Source organism: Sturnira hondurensis, unplaced genomic scaffold (genome assembly GCF_014824575.4).
Source record: "Sturnira hondurensis isolate 20B ecotype Veracruz unplaced genomic scaffold, ASM1482457v3 Scaffold0022566, whole genome shotgun sequence".
NCBI lineage: Eukaryota > Metazoa > Chordata > Mammalia > Chiroptera > Phyllostomidae > Sturnira > Sturnira hondurensis.
In genome coordinates, this window is record NW_028095197.1 from 1,504,502 (window position 1) to 1,527,883 (window position 23,382).

The 23,382-nt window shown below is 41.0% G+C and overlaps 1 protein-coding gene and 1 long non-coding RNA gene across 4 annotated transcripts in view; one reads left to right on the forward strand and one right to left on the reverse strand.

The window, feature by feature from the left end:
* Positions 1-1,805: 1,805 nt before the first annotated feature.
* The window catches only part of LOC118979653 (uncharacterized), a 51,716-nt gene continuing 30,139 nt past the window's right edge, over positions 1,806-23,382 (forward strand). The window contains exons 1-3 of one of the 2 annotated variants that reach the window (XR_005064962.1): positions 1,806-1,973; positions 16,639-16,749; positions 22,696-22,859. This is a non-coding gene — a long non-coding RNA (uncharacterized LOC118979653). The remainder of the gene's footprint in view (positions 1,974-16,638; positions 16,750-22,695; positions 22,860-23,382) is intronic. The other variant, XR_005064961.1, reaches the window with a different exon arrangement.
* FRMD3 (FERM domain containing 3) overlaps positions 16,062-23,382 on the reverse strand; it is a 275,666-nt gene continuing 268,345 nt past the window's right edge. Inside the window, exons 14-15 of one of the 2 annotated variants that reach the window (XM_037035831.1) lie at positions 21,421-21,882; positions 16,062-16,166 (exon numbers count right to left, since the gene is read on the reverse strand). In XM_037035831.1, coding sequence (XP_036891726.1) covers positions 16,153-16,166; positions 21,421-21,882 — 476 coding nt within the window. In that variant the 3' untranslated portion in view covers positions 16,062-16,152. Of the gene's footprint in view, positions 16,167-18,759; positions 21,883-23,382 lie in introns of those variants that run through there. The other variant, XM_037035829.1, reaches the window with a different exon arrangement.

The following is a 23,382-nucleotide window of genomic DNA, read 5'->3' on the forward strand; positions in this document are numbered from 1 at the left end:
TTCGCTGGTATTCAGTCTTTCTTTGCATGCAGGGGCATGTTGACTGGCTAAAGACTAACACACCTGCAATCAAAATTTCACTTTTCATTTTCACTTAGAAAAATAATTCTACCTTCTCCTGGATCACTACTGCAACAGCAACAAGCTGTATGGTATGTGGGAAAAGTATAGATGTTGGAGTCAGGCAGATGAACTTGGGTTTAAATCCCAGCTCCACCATAGTGATCAGCGTGTTTTAACTTTAGTTTCCTGCCTCATAAAAAGAGGGGTGGGGAGAGAGACTTAGATTCCTTCCCTGTCTCAGGCTGTGGAAATAAATGGAGATAAAACATCATAGGGGACAGGCCCAGAGGAGGTCATTATAAATCTGTTGTTTCTTCTCCTCCTAATTTATAGGACTAATGCAAAAATTCTGAAGCACTCTCTTTGTTCTTACTCATTTGTCAAACTTTCCTAGGGCCCTCCTGTGTACCAGATAAAAAACTTCACAAAAATAGATGTGGTTGTCTCTGTCCCCATGAACCTATGGGGGTGGGGGACGTGCAGAAATGAAACAGCCGACTGGTAAATGAGTGGATGAATTCGCTGAAAGTAATGGTGGGGTGAAGCTTGAACAAAGGTCCCATTAGGAAAATGAAGCTAAATTTCAAGTTCCCAATGTGAGCTTGGAGGCCAGACCCTGTGTGGGTTTAGTGCTGGACTCCATCCACCGCTGGACAAGTCTCTGAAGTTCTCCGTGCCTCCCTTTTCTCTTCTGTACACTGGAGATAACAGTAGTTCCCCACAGGGTTGCTGTGAAAAGTAAAAGCAACACCTCTCCCTAACGCTTCCTACTTCTCTGTGCCCACTCCAGTCACCAACAGGCTTCCATTCAGCTTCTGGCCATCTTGAGCAGCCAAACTGTCCCAGGGAAGCATCCTGACTCAGAGGTCACCCACGCTCAAAAATAAAAGCAAATAGGCAGCCCAGCCCCACCCCCAACCCTCCTAGGACCTAAGGAGCAAAAACATGTTCTGGACCAAGCTATCTAGAGCACCTTTAGAGGATTTGCCCAGCCCCGAGTGTTGACAACCAGGAAAACCAGCACCTTCAGAAGGTGTGGTCCTCTCCCAAGGGAAGATGATTAGAATGAGCTGGGTTCCTTGACTAGAATAATTAAGGGCTTCCGAGCCCCAAGCTCAGCCCAGATGGTTCTGCATCCTCACCTGAGCCTCCTGACAGCCTGACCTCCTCCCTCTGGTTCAGCTGAGGCCACAGCCCTTCAAAAGAAAGGAAGAGCTGGAGAGGAAAGGCCCAGGAAGTCCATGGTCTGGGAATCAGCTCCATGTGGCCAGTTACTGGCAGGAATGCATAATCCACATACCTGAGTGTCTTCCCACACCCGGAAGACCATGCAAAAATAAATTGCTAAAGCAAGCAGAAATCATAGATTCTTTCAGCCAGGGGTCAATCTGCCCCAACCACTTGAATCTGAAGGTAAAATGTTACATAAAAGCACTAGAAAGACACTTACATGTATCCCCTTCCACCCTTCAAAACAGAAACAAAAAAAAATGCTTAAAGTTTCTTTTTAATAAGAAATGAGCACAAGAAATACTTAAATCAATAATTAATAAAGTTACTTCTTAGCTTGATTGTCCTGGACCAGAATCCCCCTTCTTTGGTCAGGCTGCAGCGCTGGGGCAGACAAGTGGAACCTGACACAGTGACACAGGCCGGAAAAGAAGCCGAAAGCAGCGCGGCCCGGTCGCCATGGCAACCGCGTGGTGATGGGGGCGGATCCCGAGCACGCGGGACTGTTGGCGTAGGGGCTGAAGGCAGCCGCCTGAGTGGCAGATGGGGGGTCGCTCCTCAGGAGCGACGACGTGACTTCTGGTTCCCGTGACCTGCAAGCAGGAGCTTTACGCCTGCCCGAGACCCGGTAAACGGAAAAAGACAGTTGCTTCCCAGCCCAGAATCTCCAAGTCGGCCAGGTGAGCAGAATCAGCTTTACAGAACCCAAAATGTCACTGGTGAGAAACTCAGTTCCCCGTTCCCACTCCTGGCCTGCTAAATCAAAATCTCCGCGGCGAGGATCCGGGATCTGGATTTAACCAGATGTTTTATAGGGTCTGGAGGTTGGGAGACACTGGCTTCGCCTAATCTTTTTACTCAACACCATCCCACCCCCACCACCTCGAGATGGTAATACCGCACTCCAGTATGCCCCACAGCGGCTCAAGAGGTGTGGAAGAGCGAGAGCGGAAAGCGGGCAGGAGAGAGTCCTTGGAAATGGAGATCCCCTCCTGCTTCCTTGAACTGAAGTATAAACTACGCCTTGTCAGTTTTCCCACTTGGGGGCAGCCTCGTTCTTCGCTCCTGTTCAATGAGGAAAACAGTGGTCCTTGGTGTTTTTTCCAGTTAATTCTGGCTGCAATCTCCCCAGAATGAATTCATTTAGAAAGCGGGCTTGGACGCTGAGAGATGTCTCCGTAGGAGGAATGGGGCTTTAAACGTGAGAAGCTCTTAGCTCCAATTCTTGGTTTAAGCTTAGGGATCAAAGGATCCTGGCTGGTAAAGCAGAAATGTTCTTGTTGAGAACATTGTTCTGTTGTCTAGTGCACATGCATAATGAATGCATGTGCACTAGACAACAGATTTCTCAGGCCTCTGAGCCTTATCCTGTACTGGGCAATCAGATGAGACCTCAGGATTGATTCAAACAGCCCCAGTCCTGGCTGGACTTGAACTGTAGGCCTGGGAAACCAGGTGCCTCATCTGCTCACTTGGGGGAGGCAGCATAGTGGTCAAAACGGGGAGTGGGAATCTCCACTAGCATATGGACTAATGGGAATCACCCTAGCATACTTCTCCCTGATAGTGAAACCGGGACCTGTAATATTACCACGGCCTCCATGACAAGTAGGGGGAGGCTCAGTCCAATAGGGACTCAATATGGTCTCTAGTATCCTATGCATTTACCATGCCTTTGAATGGTAACCTGTTTATAGGTCTAACTTCTGCATTATTACTGCATAACATGTAATAAGTCAGGATAGCTTGTCTTATATTAGCCTAGAATGAACTTCTTCAAACTTATAAATGTACTTCCAAGTTATACGGCATGAATCATTGTTAAAACAGGGTGAAGGGACTGAGATGACTAAAACCAAGTGAACGGACTACACAAATTGTCCTTTGGGGTGATAGTTTTACACAAGAAAAGGGCTCACAGACCAATAACTATAGAATATTTGATTACATGTATTTCTCTCTGTCAGGGCTTTTTGCAGAAGATTTCCTAAATTAGCGTGTATTGTGACTCCTTAAGCCAAGGTAACTACATGCAGCATTTCTCACACTTCCCGTGGCACCTTTTTCCTAAGAGTGATGTGCACAGCAGCTATTCTGCAGGACGTGCCTCGGGAAACACTAAGCTGGAGTAGCAGTGACCGCCCACAAAGTCTGTGTGAGGTAGGAAGGTTCAGGGCTGTTGGACACTTCTGTTTTCCAGCACGGTGCTGGCAACATAGATTGGGGCTGCCTTCTTCAGGAAAGGGATGAGGGCAGTCATTTGAGATGAAAGCAGGCCCAGGATAAAGAATTCAGTTTTCAGAAGGTCACGTCAACAGTTATGTTTCAGGTGCTTGACATTCTTTAGTTAACAGGCAGCCCTCATTTTATTGCACTTCACAGATGTTGCAGTTTTTAAAAATGGAAGGCCAGATGCTTCACCAGCCAAAAGATAATTTGCGTTATTGCGATAATCTGGCACAAACCTGCAATATCTTGAGTTTTGCCTGTATTTAATCCTTGCAACCACTTTCTGAGATAGATATCCCCACTTTAGAGAGAAAGAAACACACTAATTACTCAAACACCATGGCCAACCTTGTGTAGGCATTTGGAGCTGTATCTTCCTTTGGATGTGATAGAACCTGGGCCCAGCACCAGGGCAGCCAGCAGGGGATGGGGAAAACAGCCGGTTTCATTTTTACGGTCACCTGAGTGATCAGTGGTGAAAAATGGGAGGAGAGGCCGGTAGGCTTCTCAATAGCAGAAGAAAGCCGCCAGTGTCAGCATTGGTGGTGGGCAGGGGGTAAGCCTTTTTCAAAAGGTACATGGTCATGAAAAATTGGAAGCCTTATTAGACTTGCATCAAAGCAGTGACTTGGTGACTGACAGAATTTGCATAGCAGTCAGTCAAGTCTGACTTTGAATTCCTTGATTTTGTTGAGTTGGAGAAGGCAATGCCATCAGCCAGGCTTGGCAACAGGAGGAGAAACTTTTCAATTTTGTTTCACTATTTTGTTTTGGTGGAAAGAGAGTTAGCTTTAAATAGAATGAACCTGAAGAATCACTGGGATATTTAGGTAGACCAAAAACAGGTGTGAAATTGGGGCTGGATTCTGGATTATACCAGTTTGGATTACAGGTGCTACTTAAATCATTAGCATAGAGAGGACCAGATGGGAGAAAGTGTTTAGTGAATTAAGAAAGCAAATACTTTACGGTACCAGAAAAGAAAGCAATTTCGAAGGTGACACAGATGGTCGTTTAAACTTTTTCTGAGTTTCCTATCTTTTCCCATGCTCCACACAGACACAGAGCAAGAGCTGTTTTATGCACAAAATAGAAAATCAGCCCTGGCTGGTGTAGCTCAGTGGATTGAGCACAGGCCTGCGAACCAGAGGATCTTGGTTCGGTTCCCAGTCAGGGCACATGCCTGGGTTGCAGGCGGGTTCCCTGCAGGCCAACTCCCAGCAGGGGACACACCAAAGGCAACCATACATTGATGTTTCTCTCCCTCTCTCCTTTCCCCTCTAAAGATAAATAAATAAATAAAATCTTAAAGAAAATCAAGGCAGAGTACAGTGGGATTTCTTTGTGCTAAGACTAAATTTCCAGAAAGTGTTATAACCTTTTGGAAACCCAAAAAATTTCTTATGTTTTAGTGCACAGTCAAAAAAAGGCTGAATCCCTAGAATGAATGAATCGAAATAAACCGTAACGTAAAGTCTGTGCATCGAGCTTGCACAGCTTGCTATGCTGTGTTAACTGCTTGCTATCATGTTTTCCCTCCAGGGCTCACGGAAGGCCCGTTTACACACAAAACAAAGATGCTTTCTGCAGTTCAGGAGGCTGCGAGGCCAGCTGATAGGGCCCCTCCTCCTGTTATTGGCCAGGTCCAGAATACCTTTTAGTCTGCGGGTCTGGCCCAGAGTTAGCCAAACTCAAAGCATGTATGTCTGAGAGCGTAACCTGGCAGCATCACTGTGTGAAACTGAATAAGAAGTCCCAAGGAAAGTGAGGATCAGACATTAGGAGCTGGGAAAGGCTCACACACTCAAATGCTGAAAGAAAAGGATCTGGGGCCCACTGCTTCGTGTGTGATTCACTGGCAGGTGTAACTAGCAGGTGTCAGAAAATACCTGACAGCTCTTAGGCTTGACTAACTTTTTTATAGCATGCAGTACCCCACCTTCAAAGAAAAAGTTTCCAAAGTCATTTGTGTGTCAGTTGTTTGAACCTGGATATGCTTTCATTCTCGAAACAGATCCTCTAAATTCATTTACTCTTGTAGGCATGCATTCATTCTGAATGAACCAATAGATGCTAATAAGTACCTACTGTGTGCCCACTAGTGCCAAACAGAGCAGTGAACAAAGTAGACAAAAATATTCTCGCTGTCCCAGAGCTTCAGTGCTGGTGGGAGGAAACAGTAAATAGATAAGAAATAACTAAGAAAAGCACCTTGTATATTAGGAAAGGATACATAAAATTTAAAAAAAAAAACGAGTATGGGGAAAAGGCTAGAACCTTGTACAATGTGGTGTAGAAGGGGTAAGAGAAGACATTTTTATTTCTGATCTTTGGGAGAAAGTTCTCAGTTTTGCCCATTAAGTATGATGTTAACTGTGGGTTTTTCTTAGATGCTCTTGACAAGGCTGAAAAAGTTTTTCTTTTCTTACTTTACTAACTATTTGTATCATGAAAAGATGTTGGATTTTCATATATTGGATCGACATTGCATTCCTGGGATAAATCCCACTTGGTCATAGTGTATTATCCTTTTTATATGTTGCTGGAATTTGTTTGCTTGTATTTTATTAAGGATTTTTGTTTTTATATGCATAAGCAAAATTGGCCTGTTTTAGTATCAGGGTTACGAGTTGGAAAGTGTTCCTTCCTCACATAAATAGAATTGACTAGTGAAGCCATCTGGGCCTGGGTTTTCCTTCAAGGGAAGTTTTTGATTACTGATTCAATCTCTTTGTTATGGGCCTATTTAGATATTCCATTTCTTAATCCAGTTTGGTAGTTTCTATCTTTCTAGAAACATATCCACTCCTTCTAGGTTATCTAATCTAGGGGCACACAGTTGTTCATAGTATTCCTTTATAGTGGAATATTATGAGGTCAGAAGTAGTGTATTTCATTCCTGATTTTAGTAATTTTAGTTCCTCTTTTTTATTTACAGCCTAGGTAAAAAATTTGTCAGTTTTGTTTATCTTTTCAAAGAACTAAGTTTTGGTTTCATAGATTTTTCTCTATTTCATTTATTTCTGTTTTAATATTTATTTTCCCAATTCTGCCTACTTTGGCTTTAATTTGCTCTATTTTTTTTCTAATTTCTAAAGGTGAAAGGTTAGGTTATTGATCTGAGATCTTTTTTAATGCAGGCACTTAACAACTATAAATTTCTCTCTAAGCATCTGCTTTTATTGCATTGTATATGTTTTTGTATGACTTTGTTTTCATTTATTTGATGTATTTTCTAATTTTCCTTGTATTTTTTTTCTTTGATACACTGGTTGAAAAGTGTGTTAGTTTCCACGTATTTATGAATTTCTCACAATCTCTTTAGTTACTGAGTTCTTACTATGATTGGAGAATGTATTTTGTATGGCTTTAATTTTAAATTTATTGAGACTTGTTTTATGGCCTAAAATATGATCTATGATCTATTGTGGAGCATGATCCATGTGTACTTGAGAGAAAAATGTATGTTGCTATTGTTGGATGTAGTCTTCTGTAAATGTCAGATAGTCTAATTTATTGTATTGTCCACAGATTTGTTTTCTTGTTGATCTCCAGTTACTTGGTTTATCCATTATTAAGAGTGGGGGTATTGAAGTCTCCAGTTATTATTTTTGAACTGTCTATTCTTCAAATTTTCCAGTTTTGTTTCATGTATTTTGGGGCTTTGCTGTTAGGTGTATCTATGTTTATAAATGTTATGTTTTAATAGATTGAGTCTTTTACTATTTTAAAATATTCCTAGTCTCTACTAACAATTTTACTTTAAAGTTTACTTTATGTGATATTGGTATAGCTCCTTCATCTCATTTTGTTACTGCTTTGATGATCATTCCTTTCACTTTCAACCAGTTGTGCCCTTGCATCTAAAGTGTGTTGCCTGTAAATAGAATACAGGGGGTAATTCTGCCTATGTCTGCCTTCAATTGGAGTTTAGTCCACATGCATTTAATATGGAAAAGAGAATACTTGGGAAAAAAAGAGAATACTTGGCCCATCCATTTCCCTGTTCGTTTTCTATATGTCGTATATCTCTTTTGTTTCTCTTTCCCTCCGTTACTGTCATCTTTTGTCCTAAAGATATTTCTAGTGTACCATTTTCATTTTCTTGTCATTTATTTTCATAAATATCACTTGAGTGGTGTTTCTAGTAGTTGCCCAGGGGGCTACCATGAACATCTTGGTACATAGCAATCTGGTTCATGAGAATACCAGCGTTATTTCCGTGGCATACTTTGCTCCTGTCCAGCTTTGTGCTCCTGCCCCCACATCGGGGGTGTCGTTGCAGTACACGTGGCGTCCTTAAACGTCGTGTAGCCATCAACCCAGATTTGTAATCATCATTTTTGCAGTTTCCTTTGAAATAACAGCGGGAAAAGTTATAAACAAAAATATATGTTAAATATGACCAATGAAACTCAAATACGGAACAGGCTGACAGGGTCCAGAGGGGAGAGGGAAGAGAATCATAGGGGAAAAGGGTATGGACTCACATGAACAAGTATGAAGGACACATGGACAATAACTAAGGGTGGGGGGAGGAAATGGGAGGGAGGCGGGGAGCATGGGGCGGGGGGGGCAGGGCTGGGAATATAAGACAGAAAGCTGTACTTGAACAAGAATTAAATAAAAAAATTATTTAAAAAATATATATGTTTAATATTTATCTGATTAGTTACCTTTACCAGTTTCTTCATTTCCATTGGAATTAGCATCTAGTGTTTTTTTTTTTATTTCAGTTTGAAGAATTGGCAGTAAGCTTGAAAAAAAAGTTATAAAGAACAAAATAGAAATCAACCATAACCCTACTAGACAGGAATATCCAGTGTTTTGTAGCTTTGTATTTTTATTTTTTCAGGATTGGAATAATGCTAAATCCTTCACTGTGGGGCAAAGGGGCTGAGTAGAGGGTCTCCCGGGTGTTCTGCTTCACAGTTTCTCACAATAAAATACACTCATCTGCCTTTATCCTCGGCTTTCTGCCTCCAACATCTGCCCCCGCCACAACCTTCCCCATGGCCGCACTGGGTGCTTATTTAGGGGACATCCTCTTCTCCCTGGATGCACAGCTTCTCTCCCTTCTACACCTTCTTGCCTCCTTGTTGGCTCCAAGTATCTAATTCTTCTGATACAGAGCCTTCCAGTCCTGTCTCTGACCAGCTGTTGGCCACCCCAGAGGCCCCTTGGCATGTTCCATTGCTTTGGCCCAACAACATTAAATGGCAGTCTTCTTCTCTGCTGTGAACATTTTTGGATTCTAAACAGGCTATCAGATCTCTGGCCTCTAGCCCACAGGTCCTGCCAGTGGATTAAGTTTCCAAAAGTTTGGCCTGTAAGCCCAGATCAAGTTTAAGTTCAATGTAAATTGCTGGAGACCCCATGGGCTGCCCCTGCTTCACCCTCAAAAGTAGATTTCTGACATTGGCGAAGGTCTTTTGCAGACATGCTAATTCTTACTTGAGAGAAAGAGGCTGTGTTCTTCCAGTGGAGAGTTCCCTGAATAGCGCCATTATCTGCTCCCAGGGCAAGAGGGAGACTCTGTGGTCTATCCTCTTCTCACACATCCCTTTCTTTATAAGCAGGACCGGGCTTCCTTTGATCTCTGCCTTTTTGCTAGACTGAGGTTTTCCTTTACTTGCAACTAAGCTCCTATCACAATGAAATTTTCAATTTTTTGTGAACATACATCTTTTGAAAAAGGCTTATTACCTCCTGCCCACCACCAAAGCCCACCCTGAGGGCTTTCTTCTGCTCACTATTTGGAAACTGACTGGCCTCTCTCTCCTCCCACTTTGCACCACCAATTACTCAGGTGACCATGACAGTGAAACCAGTTGTAATCCCCACCCCTTGGTGGCAGCCCTGGTGTTGGGCCCGGGTTCTGCCACATACTGAGGAACACCTGCCTACGCAAACTTGGCCATGGTATTTGAGTAATTCGTGAGTGCCAGTTTTTCTGTTTATGACACAAAACAGAATACCAGAACGGAGAGAGTAGCAGAGAGGGAAACAGGTCTGACAAGGGTCTCTCTCAAGTATTCAGGAGAGTAATGATCACCATTAAGGACATGAGGAAGCCACTTTATAACTAGGAAAGAAGCACCCAGGGAGATTGGGAGTGGGGCCTGGCACCCACCTCAGGCAGGGAATAATGCCTGTTCCCGTCAGCAAGACGGGGAAGTTCATCTTTACAAGGCTTTTGGTAGAATACACAGAAGATTCTTGGGTCAAAAATGGGGGGTTCTTAGCTCGAAAACGAAGCTTGCTCCACTCTCTCCTAACAAACCTTAAATGCAAGACCCAAGAGATTCAAACTGTTTCTAAGAAATGCAAATTTATCTCAGAACAAAGCAAAAGTATGTACAGGCATACAGAAGTATCCAGCACCCAGCAAAGTAAAATTCACACTTTCTTGCATCAGATTAAAAATTACCTCTTACAAAATAACCATGTGTACAAAGAAGAAGGAAAATGTGACACCTAGTGAGGAGAAACTCAATGGAAACAAACCCAGCGTTGGCTGGGTGTTTGTTTTAATTAACAGTCAAGGGCATGAAATGTGTTCTATCTGTGCAACAAGAAGAGACGTGGAAGATAATTTTTTTTTAAAAATTTCAAGAGCTGAAACTACATCATGTGAGATAAAATACATACAGACAGCCCCTGACCTAAGATGGTTCAACTCACAATTTTTCAACTTTACAGTCGTAAGCTAGAACTTCTAGTATGATGTTCAAAAGTTATCCTTGCCTTGTACCTGATCATAGTGGGAAAGCATCAAGTTTCTCACCATAAGTATGATATTAGTTGTAGTCGTTTTTACTTTTTTATATATAATCTTTATCAAGTTGAGGATGTTCCCCTCTAGTCCTTGTTTACTGAGAGTTTTTATCATGAATGGATGTTGGATTTTGCCAAATATATTTTCCGTATCTATTGATATGATTATTTGATTTTTCTTTTTTAGCTTGTTGATATGATGAATTACAGTAATTGATTCTCAAATGTTGAGCTTGCCTTGCATACCTGGGATAAATCCCACTTGGTCATGGTGTTTAATTATTTTCATACATTGTTGGAGTCAATTTGCTAATATTCTACTGAGGAATTTTACCTCTATGTTCATGAGAGATATCGATTTGTAGATATCTTTTCTTATAATGTCTTTGTCTGGTTTGGGTATTAGGGTGATACTGACCTCATAAAATGACTTAGTAAGTATTCCCTCTGCTTTTAAAGATTATAGAGAATTGGTAGAGTTCGACTCTACCTTAAATATTTGATAGAATTCGACAGTGAATCCATCTGGCCTGGTGTTTTATTTTGGAGGGTTAATAATTACTGATGCAATTTTTAATAGATTCAAATTGTTTCCTCCTGTGTGCATTTGGCAGACTGTGTTTTCAGGATATTGGTTCATTTCCTCCAGGTGATTAAATTAGTGGACCTTTAATTGTTTATAGCATTTCTTAATAAAGAGAAGTCTGAGAAAGGAGCCTTTCAGGAAGCTGCCAGACAGATGCAGTAGTGACAGTTCTCTGCTAATGGGACCTTCAGGGAACTCCAGTCTCATTCTGCTCCCCACCCCGCCGCCACCACCACCACCAGTGACTACAGGCCTTCTTTTCTTCACAGCCACCAGAGGTGTGAGGTTGTTGGTTTTCAAGGGTACTACAGGGATGGTGAGAGGGAGGTAGAAATAGGGCAAGTTAAAATGCCGCAAGCTGACATTACCAAGATTCACGGGTTTTCCTGGAATAAGGTTTCTCAGTTACTTGCAAGACTTTGGTTAATTTTCAGTTGTGGAAAAGTTGGTTTTTACCATTTTTGACAGTGTTCTCAGTGCTTTTATGGAGGAAAAGATTTTCAGAGGTCTCTGGCACACTAGAAGTTCTTCTTCATCGATATAATTTTAAGACTCTATCACCTAATAATTTAACTAGCTGTTCTTTCAATTTTATTGAAGCAAAGAATTGGTGATACCCTGACCTGCAAAAAAGATCTGTTGCACCAGCGCTAGGATCATTCGTTTTCTTAGTTCTGCAGAATTATACCAAAAAGGCTTTACCAAATCCTAGATGCAGAATTTTATTTTTTATTCATTCTCTTTCATTTATAGGTACCTTATTTACCCCAATCTAATCCCCAAAGTTTGAGAAAATAAAAATATTTTCAAAAAAATAGTTCCCTCGCTTCTTTATAGAGAAAGAGTAAATCTTCTCTATAAGACAACCTCTTCATCATTATTCAGATGCTTTCAAATTCATCAAAGAAGAATTAGTCATATGTATTTGGCTTTCACACTTCAATCTTCAGTTCTGAGCATCAAGGGATTCACTTCTCATACTCCCTCCCTCCATTCTTTCAACCCATTTGGGGTCAGTGACATAATTTGCAGCTCCTAGTGAGAAATGAAAATGTGGAGCTCCTTGTCCAATATGTAGGGGGAACATGCAGTTAGCGGTACTGAAAATAAAGATTTTTCCTTTTAAAGTATTTTATTACTTACAAAACATAAAAGGGTAATAGTTATACAGGAGTAACAACATTTATGTTATAACACGTAATGTTACATATTGCAAAAAGCCAATATTTGGTGCCATAATTTTGTATCATACAATAAACAATGATACTTTATTATATGAGGACAGTCATATCTTGATTGATCATGAAATTTTTTATGGTTCACGTTTCTGCAAATGCATTTATTGGGCCATCAAAATCTTTGTATTTCAGCCGTGTTGCTTTCGACTGATGTATTTGAAAGTAACATCAATTGCTCTTGACAAATGCAAGATCACAAATAATTTTTGATAATTTTTAATTTTGAGAAGGATATTTCTGCTGATGCTAAGAGTTTTATAGGCTGTAATAACATCAGGATAAATTTCTGATAAATTATTTTGAATTATAAATTTTAGTACCTCTAGAGCTCATGATTCTTGCAGAATAGTTTTTCTAAAATCACTTAACTTTTTGCAAATAAGTTTTTGTAGCTGAGTTTATTTTAAATGTTAACAAATGTATATAGTGGCATTTTAATGTTTCCTCTGACATTTCCTGTAGCTTGCATTGGTTGTACAAGAAGTTGAAGGTTGTTTCGTGATTATTTGTATATAATTTAGAATGCCTGTATATGAATTCTAATACAGTCAGCCCTCCATATCCATGGGTTTTGCATCTGCAGATTTAACCAACCATGGATCAAAAATAATTTTAAAAAATGTAAAGTTGCTGATATGTACTATGTAGTTAGGCCTGTGATGGTTGCACCTGTACTGACCATGCACAGATATTTTTGTTATTATTCTGTAAACAAGCAGTAACAACTATTTAAAAATATTTACATTCTATTGGGTATTATAAGTAATCTAGAGGTTAAAGTATATGGGAGAATATACATAGGTTACATGTAAATACTATGCCACTTTATTAAAGGAACTTGAGCATCCACAGGTTTTGGAGATCCTGGAACCAATCCCCCATGGATACCAAGAGACAACTATACCATGTCTTAAGTCACAAGAAAAAGTAATCTTACATTTGTCTATTTGTTAATAATTGGTCCATGCAAGTTTTTATACAAAAATAGTGAGGTTTTTTTTTTCTGTGAAATGCAAGGATCCTTAAATTTAATTTCTATTTCCAAGCCTGTGGATATTTGTTTTGCAATGTTGCAGTAGTTTTTAAAACCAGACATTCTGAATTCTTTGAGGAATTTCAATAACTTTTGATGGCTTATTGTACTGTCCATGTGCACACTTTTATGTTGTAGTAAGTGACCGACGATGTTACTGCCTGAGTGGTGGCAGATCTGGCAGATCTCAGGCCAGAGTTCACATCTGTGCAGATGCTCCAGGGGTGGGCTCCAGGGACTGGTAGGCAAGCTGGCCTGCCCCCACAGCTTCCAGTGCTGCCCCTGCATGGACACCTCCTTTCGCCCAGAGCCAGCTTCTGCTGCAGCTGCCTCCATTAATCTGGATTCAAGTTCTGGTGCAGACAGTCCCCTCAGGGAACAAGTAACCTTGAAACCACCAGTTGAGATACCAGCAACTTGGATCCGGGCCCACTGCTTCAGGCCGCTGCTCAGCCTGCATGGTGCTCACTGTTGTTGCCTGACTGACCTCCAGCACGTGTCATTGTTTCAGTGGATTTCACTTGTAAAACACAAGTTCAAAGATAGAATTTTTAAGAATTTCAAGATGGTCAGAGCAGAGCATCAAACCACTCTTAGAACAGGCTCTGCAGAATTTGTAGGTCACACACCTTTGAAAGCACTCCTGAATCCAGTAATTCTCAACTAGGGGAGCTTTTGCCCATCAGGGTGGACTGTCTTTGGCTCTAACTATGCGAGATTCCAACTGAGCCCCTGAAAGCAAGAATGACAAGATATATTAGCACCCAAAGTAGGTCCTTATCAAGGTCTGGCACTCTCAAGCACAGCAGGCCGTATCCTCCTCTCTGCACTGTGGTTTGTCAGTAGAATCTCCTGGGAAACTCTGGTTCTGAGCTGTTGCTACTACCTGATTTCAGCTGCACCCTCCTTCCGGGGGGACCAGCAACTGCAGTAGTGGGAGAAGAAGTGGTGACAACAAGGGCTTGGGAATTGCTCAGTTAAGACTTTGTTGCTCAAGTAACAGTACCCTATTTAGGATGAGGTAGAGGGTGCTCTGCTCCACAGTCACTCAAGGATCCAAGCTTCTGGTAGCTCCAACACCCTAAACTGGTGGCTTCAAGGTCACTACAGGTGTTGACATCTAGTGCAAAACCTAGTTCAGGGCTCGGAGGTGATACAGACCGCTTACCATTCAATTCCAAGGGTCAGAACGCAGGAATACTGTCACACCTAAGAATGTGAGGGCTGGGAATTTTGTAGTCTAATTCTATGAAGGAGATGAAGAGGAAGTGTGAGGATCTCCTTCCAGTCTCTTCCATGAGAAATTTGCAAAACTGGGAATAAGATGTGTATCATGCATCACCAGCCCTTCCGAGACAGGTCTGTTGGGGCAGACTGCCCTAGAGGCAGCTTCCCAGCTGTGACCCTTTGTACTCATTGGCAGTATAGGGCTCACAATACAGCTTACGTTCTGGGAAGGGCAGGGGTGGAGCATCCAGTCTCAAACAGATGCCAAGCTGACTGACACTTCTCATGATAAATGACCAGCGTGGCTATTGTACCACCCTGTCTTGGGTATACTTAGTGTGAATTGGTTGCTGACAGCTAAGCTGATCATCAGAGTTCTGTATGTGTTCAAAACTGTCAAATTCAGGACCATGGAGGTAAAAGCAACACTGAGAACTTTCTCTCTACCTGCCTCACATTAAACAAGACAGCATTATAAGTAGTAAACAAATCAAGTGTGTAGCATTAAATATTCAATACTAAGCATCTTATTTAAAACACATGATATAATTAATGTTGGTCAACTTTAATCTGGTTCTCCATGGCAAGTGGGAGAGCTATGACTATAGGGCAGTAATTCTGCCCTGTTTCACCTGGTCAGTACTTTAGAAGATGGACCAAGCTGGAGGAATTGTTGAAAGAGGGCATCCAGCTCATTGGTCAAAGCCTTATGGCAGTGTATCTGGAACAGTCCTAATTGATACCTGTTGCTGTGACATAATCATTAAAAACACGCCTTCCCTCTCAAGAGTCCTGGTTTGTACAATAAATTCTACAGTAATCCTGTGGCCAGGGAGCAGACCTTTATATGCCCACCACTGTTTGCGACTTTGCAAAACCAGCAGCTCAGGGTGCTCAAGATACTCAGGCTGAGTCAGGATGGAAGGAAGCTGATTCATTCTCTAAAAATTACAGGAGACTTAGACAAGAACACTGAGTTTTTAAACTTATGAAGAACGTAACTGACAAGCAGAGTAGAAATTAATGTCGGTTTTATTAGGGTGTTCTCTTCCTTGAAGGGCACTTTCCTTGGAAAATTCAACATCTTTGTAATTATTGAAATCATAATTCTTGTAGGTGAGGAGACTTAAGATGATCAGTGTTAGTTGGAGAAGCTGCTGTAATTTGCAAGATTTATTGCAATACTCAGCACCATGCAAAGCGTACCCTTTGTCCTACTGAGAGTTTTCCTTTACAATGAGGAAAGTGGCCTCGGTTCTTTTTCCAGGGATATTGGGGTATGCATCAGGTACAGGTAAAGAATAGGGACGTACAGTTCCCATTAATCCTCTGTTCTTTGCTAATATTAAGTTCCCTCACCCATTTGCAAGGCCTGTCTGGGCTGATGTCAGTAGCAGACCAGGCCCTGTCACCTGAGGGTCAGCCAGGAGCAGCCTTCTCCACTCCTTCCTTGCAACATTGGGGGTTGCAGAGATCCTCAATATTCTTGAGTGGGCTTAGTGTGAATCACACCCCAGTTCTCATAACACAATAGACACAATCGCCAGAAGAGGATTAAAATCAGTTTTATTAAAGCATTGGAGAATACAGCTGGAATCTTCGGCCCAAGCGAAGCTTCTTTCCTCCTCTCAGCAGTGATGACAGCTGAGCCCACTGGGCAGGGCTCGCCAGACTTACCCGCCCCATCAGAGAGACTGAGGCTGGACTGTGGAGAGCAGAATCCTGGCTGCGCCCACCACGCCCACCACGGCAGCTCCTGCTGGGTCTGTTTACTGCACGGAGACTGGAAGCCCAAAAGCAGGTCCAAGAGAAAGAGAGAGAAGGAGAGAGAGAGAAGCAGGAGGACAAGTAAGCAGGGACTTTTGGCACATTATCTCCACCCAGAAGAGAAAGATGGCTCAAAGAATCTCAAATTCATCAACCACAACAATCCCAAGGTTACCCCAGGAGTGGAAACTTCTCCCCAGTACTTTCCTTCCAAGCTGGAGTGTGATTAAGAGATCTTGCCCCTGTTTGGCTGAGCAGCGAATGATAGGAATAAGGAAAAGGGTTCCTGCCAAGAGGCAAGTTTGGGTCAGGAACCTGGACCATTCAATGAGTAAGCAGCCAAGGGCCATTTTGTGTGTGCCTTCCAGTCTGCAGATACTAACCTAAAAAATGGTACTGGCCAGGGCTGCTGGAGTTGAGACTCTAGGTCTATGGCACCTCCTGCCTGAACACTAACCAGTGAATTCCTGTTCTTGCCTGTCCTCTAGAGCCTGGACATCTGAGGACTGCTGAGTATGAACTTGACAGACTTCCCTCACCTCCCACACCCCAGTGGGTGAAATGGATGAAGGTCAAAAGGTACAAATTTCCAATTATAAGTAAGTTCTGGGGATGTAATATGCAGCATGGTGACTACTGTTGACAACACTGCATTGCGTATTCGCAGTTGCCAAGAGAGTAGACCTTAGAAGTTCTCATCACCACAAAAAAATGTGTAACTGTGTGAGGTGATGGATTTTTTCCTAAACTTTATCATTGTGCAATATATACAAATATCAAATCATTGTTGCATACCTAAAAACTAGCACACTGTCATACATCAATTATATCTAAATAAAACTGAAAGACAAAAAAAAAACTTGACAGATTTAAGAGGCCACCACAGTTGGAGTACAATATGGCTGGACATGAATGGTGTTCCTGTAATAGAGTCCCTTTTGCTTCATTCAGAATAACACCCAGTGATTCGATTGCCGGGTGTGGAGTTGTCAGCTTTGTGACGGGCCATGCTGAATGGAGGGGAAGACAGAAGAATAGTGAGTCTTCCAGGCCCATGAACGGGCAGAAGTTTAGCGGCAAGTGCTGCAGCCCTGAGTCTGATGTGGGCTCTTTCTAGCACGGGAGGGCACCTTTTCCTGGCCGGAAGTGATGACATACTAATTCATAGCACTCTAAAATCTTTCCTCCTACCTGTCATGCAGAACACTCCTTTTTTTAAAAAAACTTCTCCAGTTATCTTACTGACATAGCTGTCTCTTATATTTGGGGGCATTTCCACTACCCTCAGTATTCCTGCTTTTAGGCAGGGTGGCTTCTGCAAAACATTGCTTCCATCCATGACCTGTGGTCATTTTTGTCATGCCAGCACCATTCAAAGGTGATGCCATTTCATGGTCCTCAATGGCACCTTCCTGTACTTCCCAACAGGCTATTTATAAAACTTTGCCTTGAATAAAACTAAATGATTGCAGAAATATTGTTCCCCAGAGTAATTTTATTAGGGATTTCTGCCACCAGATTAACATATAAAACAATCTGAATGTTGACATAGAAATGCAAATTTTGCTATACAAAGATAAGGCTCCAATCACATGGCCCCCATATCTCTAGTATTTCAATGAAATTAATTCATTTTGAGTTCTTCCCAGAGTTGATTTTATAAATATTAAACAAGCCACAAAATATATTCCAAATACATTACATTTTACAATATGTTCCAAGCACGGACAGAAACACAATATACTTTACCTACGTTTTTTTAATGATCTAACTTGCACTAGCACTAAAGACAAGATTGTGTGTGTATATGTATTTGCCATATATGTGTGTATATACGACTATAAACATACACAGTGATTTTTGTAGAAAATTGAAACTTTTGAGACTTTTATCGACCATGATATCTGAGAGAGAAAAGGAATAATGTCAAATTCCTCAACTGGGGAAAAGTAAACATAACTGTCTGAGCATATCAGTGGTGCATATACACACACACGTAATGCATATGTAAACATATATACCAATAATATGGAATATACATATACTCACACACTTGCTTTGAGCTCTGTATCTCACAGTATTATATGACAGGGGACCAAAACCCCCCAGAATTATCTGTCTTCTGGGGAAAGGACCCTTGTAGGACAGGCTTCCCCTGCTAGGTGAGTGTTCTAGAAGCCCATCCGTGTCAGTGTACCTTCTGGTGTTGTTGTGAGAGGCTGTATTCAGCTTCAGTGAATTTTTATGTTTTGAAGACTCTTTCAATGCATTTGCCCACTTCATGCTGGGTGATTTACAAGTGCGCCTGCCCATACCATGCTGAGTATTCAGCAGTTTTCAATTCAAAACAGCATGACCCCCAAGCCCCACCCTCCCTATTTACCTGATCTCACCCCAAGCAACAATTTTTTTTGTTTCTCTGGCTGAAGAAAGTCCTCAAAAGGAAACATTTTGCTGATGTGGAAGAGGTGAAACAAAAAAACAGAAGCACTAAAATGCACCAAAATTGACAAGTTCAAAACCTGATTTGAGCAGTGGAAAAAAATGTCTCAGTAGGTGTAGTGCAGCAAATGGGGAGTACTTTTGAAGGTGACTGAAGTTTAAAAATGTAAGAATAAATATACAATTTTTATTTAAAAATTCGGATTTTTTAGGGTCTCCCCTCATATTTTCCATCTTGGAAGCAGTTTTTTTCACTTCATTCAGGCAACTGGTAACTGTCTTCTACCAAACGCAAGTGGTATTTCTAAAAAGGCTTTTTATATCCTATCCTAAAAAACGGCATTTCAGGACCCCACTTTTACTTTTGGTGGCTATTGTTTAAATTCAGCAGACCTTATCTTATCAACTCCTTTACCTAAAAACATTTCTAGTCAATAGTCAAGTTTTTGCCAAAGAAAAAAGAGATGTTAGCTGAAAATGTTAAAAATAATGTATTACTTCTTAACATAAGTCTGTGTGGTGGACTATGTATGATATTTATCCTATCAGCATTTTACCCTATTAACATTTTATCAGCAAATGTTTTATGATGGGCATTACTTCCATAATTTAAAAATATTTGATATTATTTTAAAAGGATGAAAGCTAGATGATTTGTCATGGTTAGAAACTGAGGCATAATTAGAAGGAAGGACTAATTTATTTCAGACTACGCTGGAGGGCCCTTTCATCAGAAAGTATGACTTCCAAGCCATATGGAAAACAGGGGAAAAACCTTTCATTTCAAAGCTAGCCATTTGCAAACTTCCAAATAAACCATAGGAAATATATCTGTATATTATCAAATTTCAGGTATTAAAATGCAAAACATCACTGAAAGCACATGAAAAAGCACACTCTTCAAACTTAGTAGCAACTGTATATTAGTTTGCTTAACTGAAGGCTAGATGAGATGACTTTTAAAACTCATTTTCAAAATTAAATGTCCAATGAAGCACTCAGAGCTTCATGAATAAGTAGGACCGAAATGACCGTTTTGGAAATGACGTTCGTGTAGAGCTCAAGTGTCTGCTGGAGTCAGAGATTACAGGAAGCCCAATCTCTTTGTAAATGAGGGCAGTGGAACATTTCAATTCGTGGAGAAACCCCAAAGCTCCAAATTCTTACCTTTCTCATTTACACCACAGGACTGGTCAGGGTGCTGCATGGGAAGGCATCGGAGCCTTTCTGCCATGGATTTAGTGGTATGAAGATAGGCACTAGAGAACATTTCCCCCCTCCACTTCACCCAAGCTGAAATAGTGTGTCAACCAGTGAGTTCACTCCTCGTTCCTAACAAGAGTCCCAATTATGAATGAGTTAAGATCTTAAGGAAACCAGGAAAAGAGAAATAATGTCCACCACAAAAGATCCTTAGCTTTATCAAAAAGCCAAAATCCATTCCCTTCATTTCCTGCCCCCACACATACATACACTTCCTTGGAAATTAAGCTCTTCCACAGAATCACAATTAATGGCATGAGGGACCAAAAATGTGCCTTCAAGTTTCTCCACTTTTATTTAGATCCACTTAAACATATTCATGTCAACTTGGACAGCGAGTATACTGTTCTTTACATCATCCAACACCTTGTATCACCACCACTTCCATAAAATCGATCATTTTCCTACCACCTCTAGACTACCAGCCTCACCAAAACTTTTTTTGCTACTTGCCATTTGTCCGTTTCCCATCTGCTTCTACTCTTGGGTTAATGTACAATAACATGCAATTAACTGGCATATCTTTTCATTCTTTTTCTTTAAAGTTTCACTCTCTTTTTAAAATGTTCTCCTTCCTCAGCCAAAATATTTAGGCAGAATGCAAATGAAAGTAACTAGTCATCTTGTCCAGATACTTTGAAAAAGGGACCACCCCGTGTCTACTTGATGATGCTCAGTTTCTACATCCTCCATTTCCATCACTTGTTTTAGGAGCTTACTTACCACAGTCTTTCTACCTATTTTCTAACTCATAAGTAGCTAACAACAAATTGTGGGATTTTTTTTTCAGCCAAAAATAGTTTTTAAACAAACCAGTGCCAAAACATTAAAAAATTCCCAACATATCTTTTGTGCATTAGTCTTACAATCTGTACAATTAAATAACTCCAGGAGGGTTTTTTTTTTTTTGCTAAAAATTTACCAAAATATTCTGAACACATAAAAATATTTTTAAAAAAACAAAAGCCCAGCATAAATTTACTTGTATAGGCATTGGTTAGAGGACATTGTTTTCACTAAGGATTATATTCAAAAGCTTTCCCTTGTATTATTACTAAAATTCTGATTCTGAACCTTATAGCCTATAATGATGCTAACTGTCTAAAAGGGGGAAACCTAATTCAGCTCAATGTATTATGATATAATAGAAATGTATTATAATAGATAAAGAATATGCCATGATATAATAAAAATAAACATTTTTGGTTATTTAAAGGCCATCTTCCTGACCTATAACTAAAATTACTGTATTTGATTTAAACTTATTTAAGTGTAGTGAATTATGGAAATTTAACTTAAAGGTTTGAATAATCAGTTTTGAGCAAAGAACACCTGTTGACGGCTCCATGACCATTCAGAACCAGGCATTCATGGAAAAAAGAAATCACTAGTATTGAATATAGCCCTTAGTCATCTGAGAGATGTACTTTATGAACAACCCAGCATGTAGAGAATGAGGTTTACTTTGCCAGCCACCCACTCCTTGAGAGGACAGTAATATTCATAGTGAAATTGCTCAAACTCTGGTGTCTGGCGGATTTCACATAAGAAGGAGAGATCAATACCTGACTCCAAAAGGAGGAGGAGCAGGGGGAATACAAAGAGCAGCAGGCCCAGACCCACCACAAAGAGCCTGGAAAAACTCTTGACCAGTGGGTTCACCCGAATATGGCCGCTCAGAATGTCATAGCTCCACGACAAAGCTTGGTGAGCCTCTTTCAGCTCCTCTTCCTCTGCCATCAGAAAGGCATTTTCATCTGCTTCCAGTTCCTCAAACGAATCTGTGTCTTCTCTTTCCAACTCAGGCCGAGATGAACAGTCAAAGAGCATGTCAATCTCATCATCGTCAACTGGGGTGGGGAGCAGGCTAGCACTTGGGCTGTAGGCCAGTTCAGAGATAGTCAAAGGCTCCTCTTTTATTTTATCTTCCTCTTCACTTGAGGGCTCTTCATACTCCCGGGCTGCCTTCACTGGCGAGCTGGAGATCAAAGGGGCAGAAATGCCATCTTCTTTGGGCAGAGGAATACCTGGAAAGAGACATATTTTTTTAAATTTCAGGTTTGGTTTTCTTTTTCCATGAAAATCTGTAGATGGAAACAAACTATAAAAAAAAAACACACCTCAACTGGCTGGCAATATTAACATTTATGTGTACAATTATAACCTTCAACTTCGCTCATTTGAAAGAATAAAATGACATTAAATCACTATTATGTTATCATTTTTAGTGGTATCTTTTGAGAAGTAAACTCAAACTTTTGGTTGACTTTTAGAAGCCAACCAAAGTACTATAGGAAAATTATGGAATCTGCTATCCAATTATAATCACTTTATTATGTTATATATTGTCTTCTTGTTTGTATAATTGCAAATATGTGCACAAACATTGTAACTTAGACATTTATGTTGAAATAAACTCCCTTTTAGTATTTATGATGGTTGCCAAATTCTATTTTGTTAATACAATATTAGTTGCCTATTGGCAAACATTTAAATTGTTTCACAATTGTAAAAAAATATGCTGTAAAAGACATCTTTACATATAAATCTTTTTGTCCCTCTTGTTTTTCAGTTCATTGGCCATAGATGTCCAAAAGGAAAACAGCTTTGTCAAAAGATATATTATTTCCTAAAGTTTAATGGGGGAAACGTGTCAGTTACCTACTACTGTCAGCCTAAGGCCAGCTCTCCTAATTTTGAGCCGTGGGTACTCTGTGGGAAAGAAAAGCAGGTTCAAAGATGTGTTTTCCAGGATGATTCTACAATATAATACCAAATTGGTAACCATGTGCAGTAGGTAATTGAACACATTTCAGAATTTCTCTCTTCAATATGTGCAGGAATTGACATCACCCACATGGCAACACACGTCATTCCTGGCTTCAGTTCCCTTCACAAGAACAACAATTCATGGACAAGGCACCACTGAGAAAATCCTGGAACACAGGAGGGAGGCTGAAGCACACCCTACACCACAAAGACCAAGACAGACTGCATTAGAAGGGTAAGATGAGTGACTACATGCTGACTGCATTGCCCCCAGGCCAGCACAGCACCACACAAAGAGGTGCCCCCTGAGCCTATGGTGACATCCAGGCACCCCAGTATTGTGGGTCACTTTGTAGGAGCCTTTACTCTGGTTTCACCCCAATCTGGGATTGCAGAGGAATCTGCAGGACTCAACCAACCTCTGGGAATCTGATTGTGATGGAGAAAGGCAGACAGGCTTCCAACAACCAGCACTTAGATCTTAACAGACTGCATTCCTACATGCAAAGCAGTAGTGCCCATGAGCAGCTTTGCTTATCTGCAGAACCCAGTCAGTGGCACATCTGACCAGGGAACTCGGTGGGGAACAGGTTTGCCTCATTTGGTTCTCAGACAAGGAACCTGACATCCTGGAACCTGGTTTGACCAGGTTGAAGAACTGAGTCATATACCCCCACCCACACCTTCCGGGACAGGCTGGTGAGAACAGCTGGAAACTGTGTTAGCTAGCAATGCTCAGGCTGATAGGAGAGTAAGCA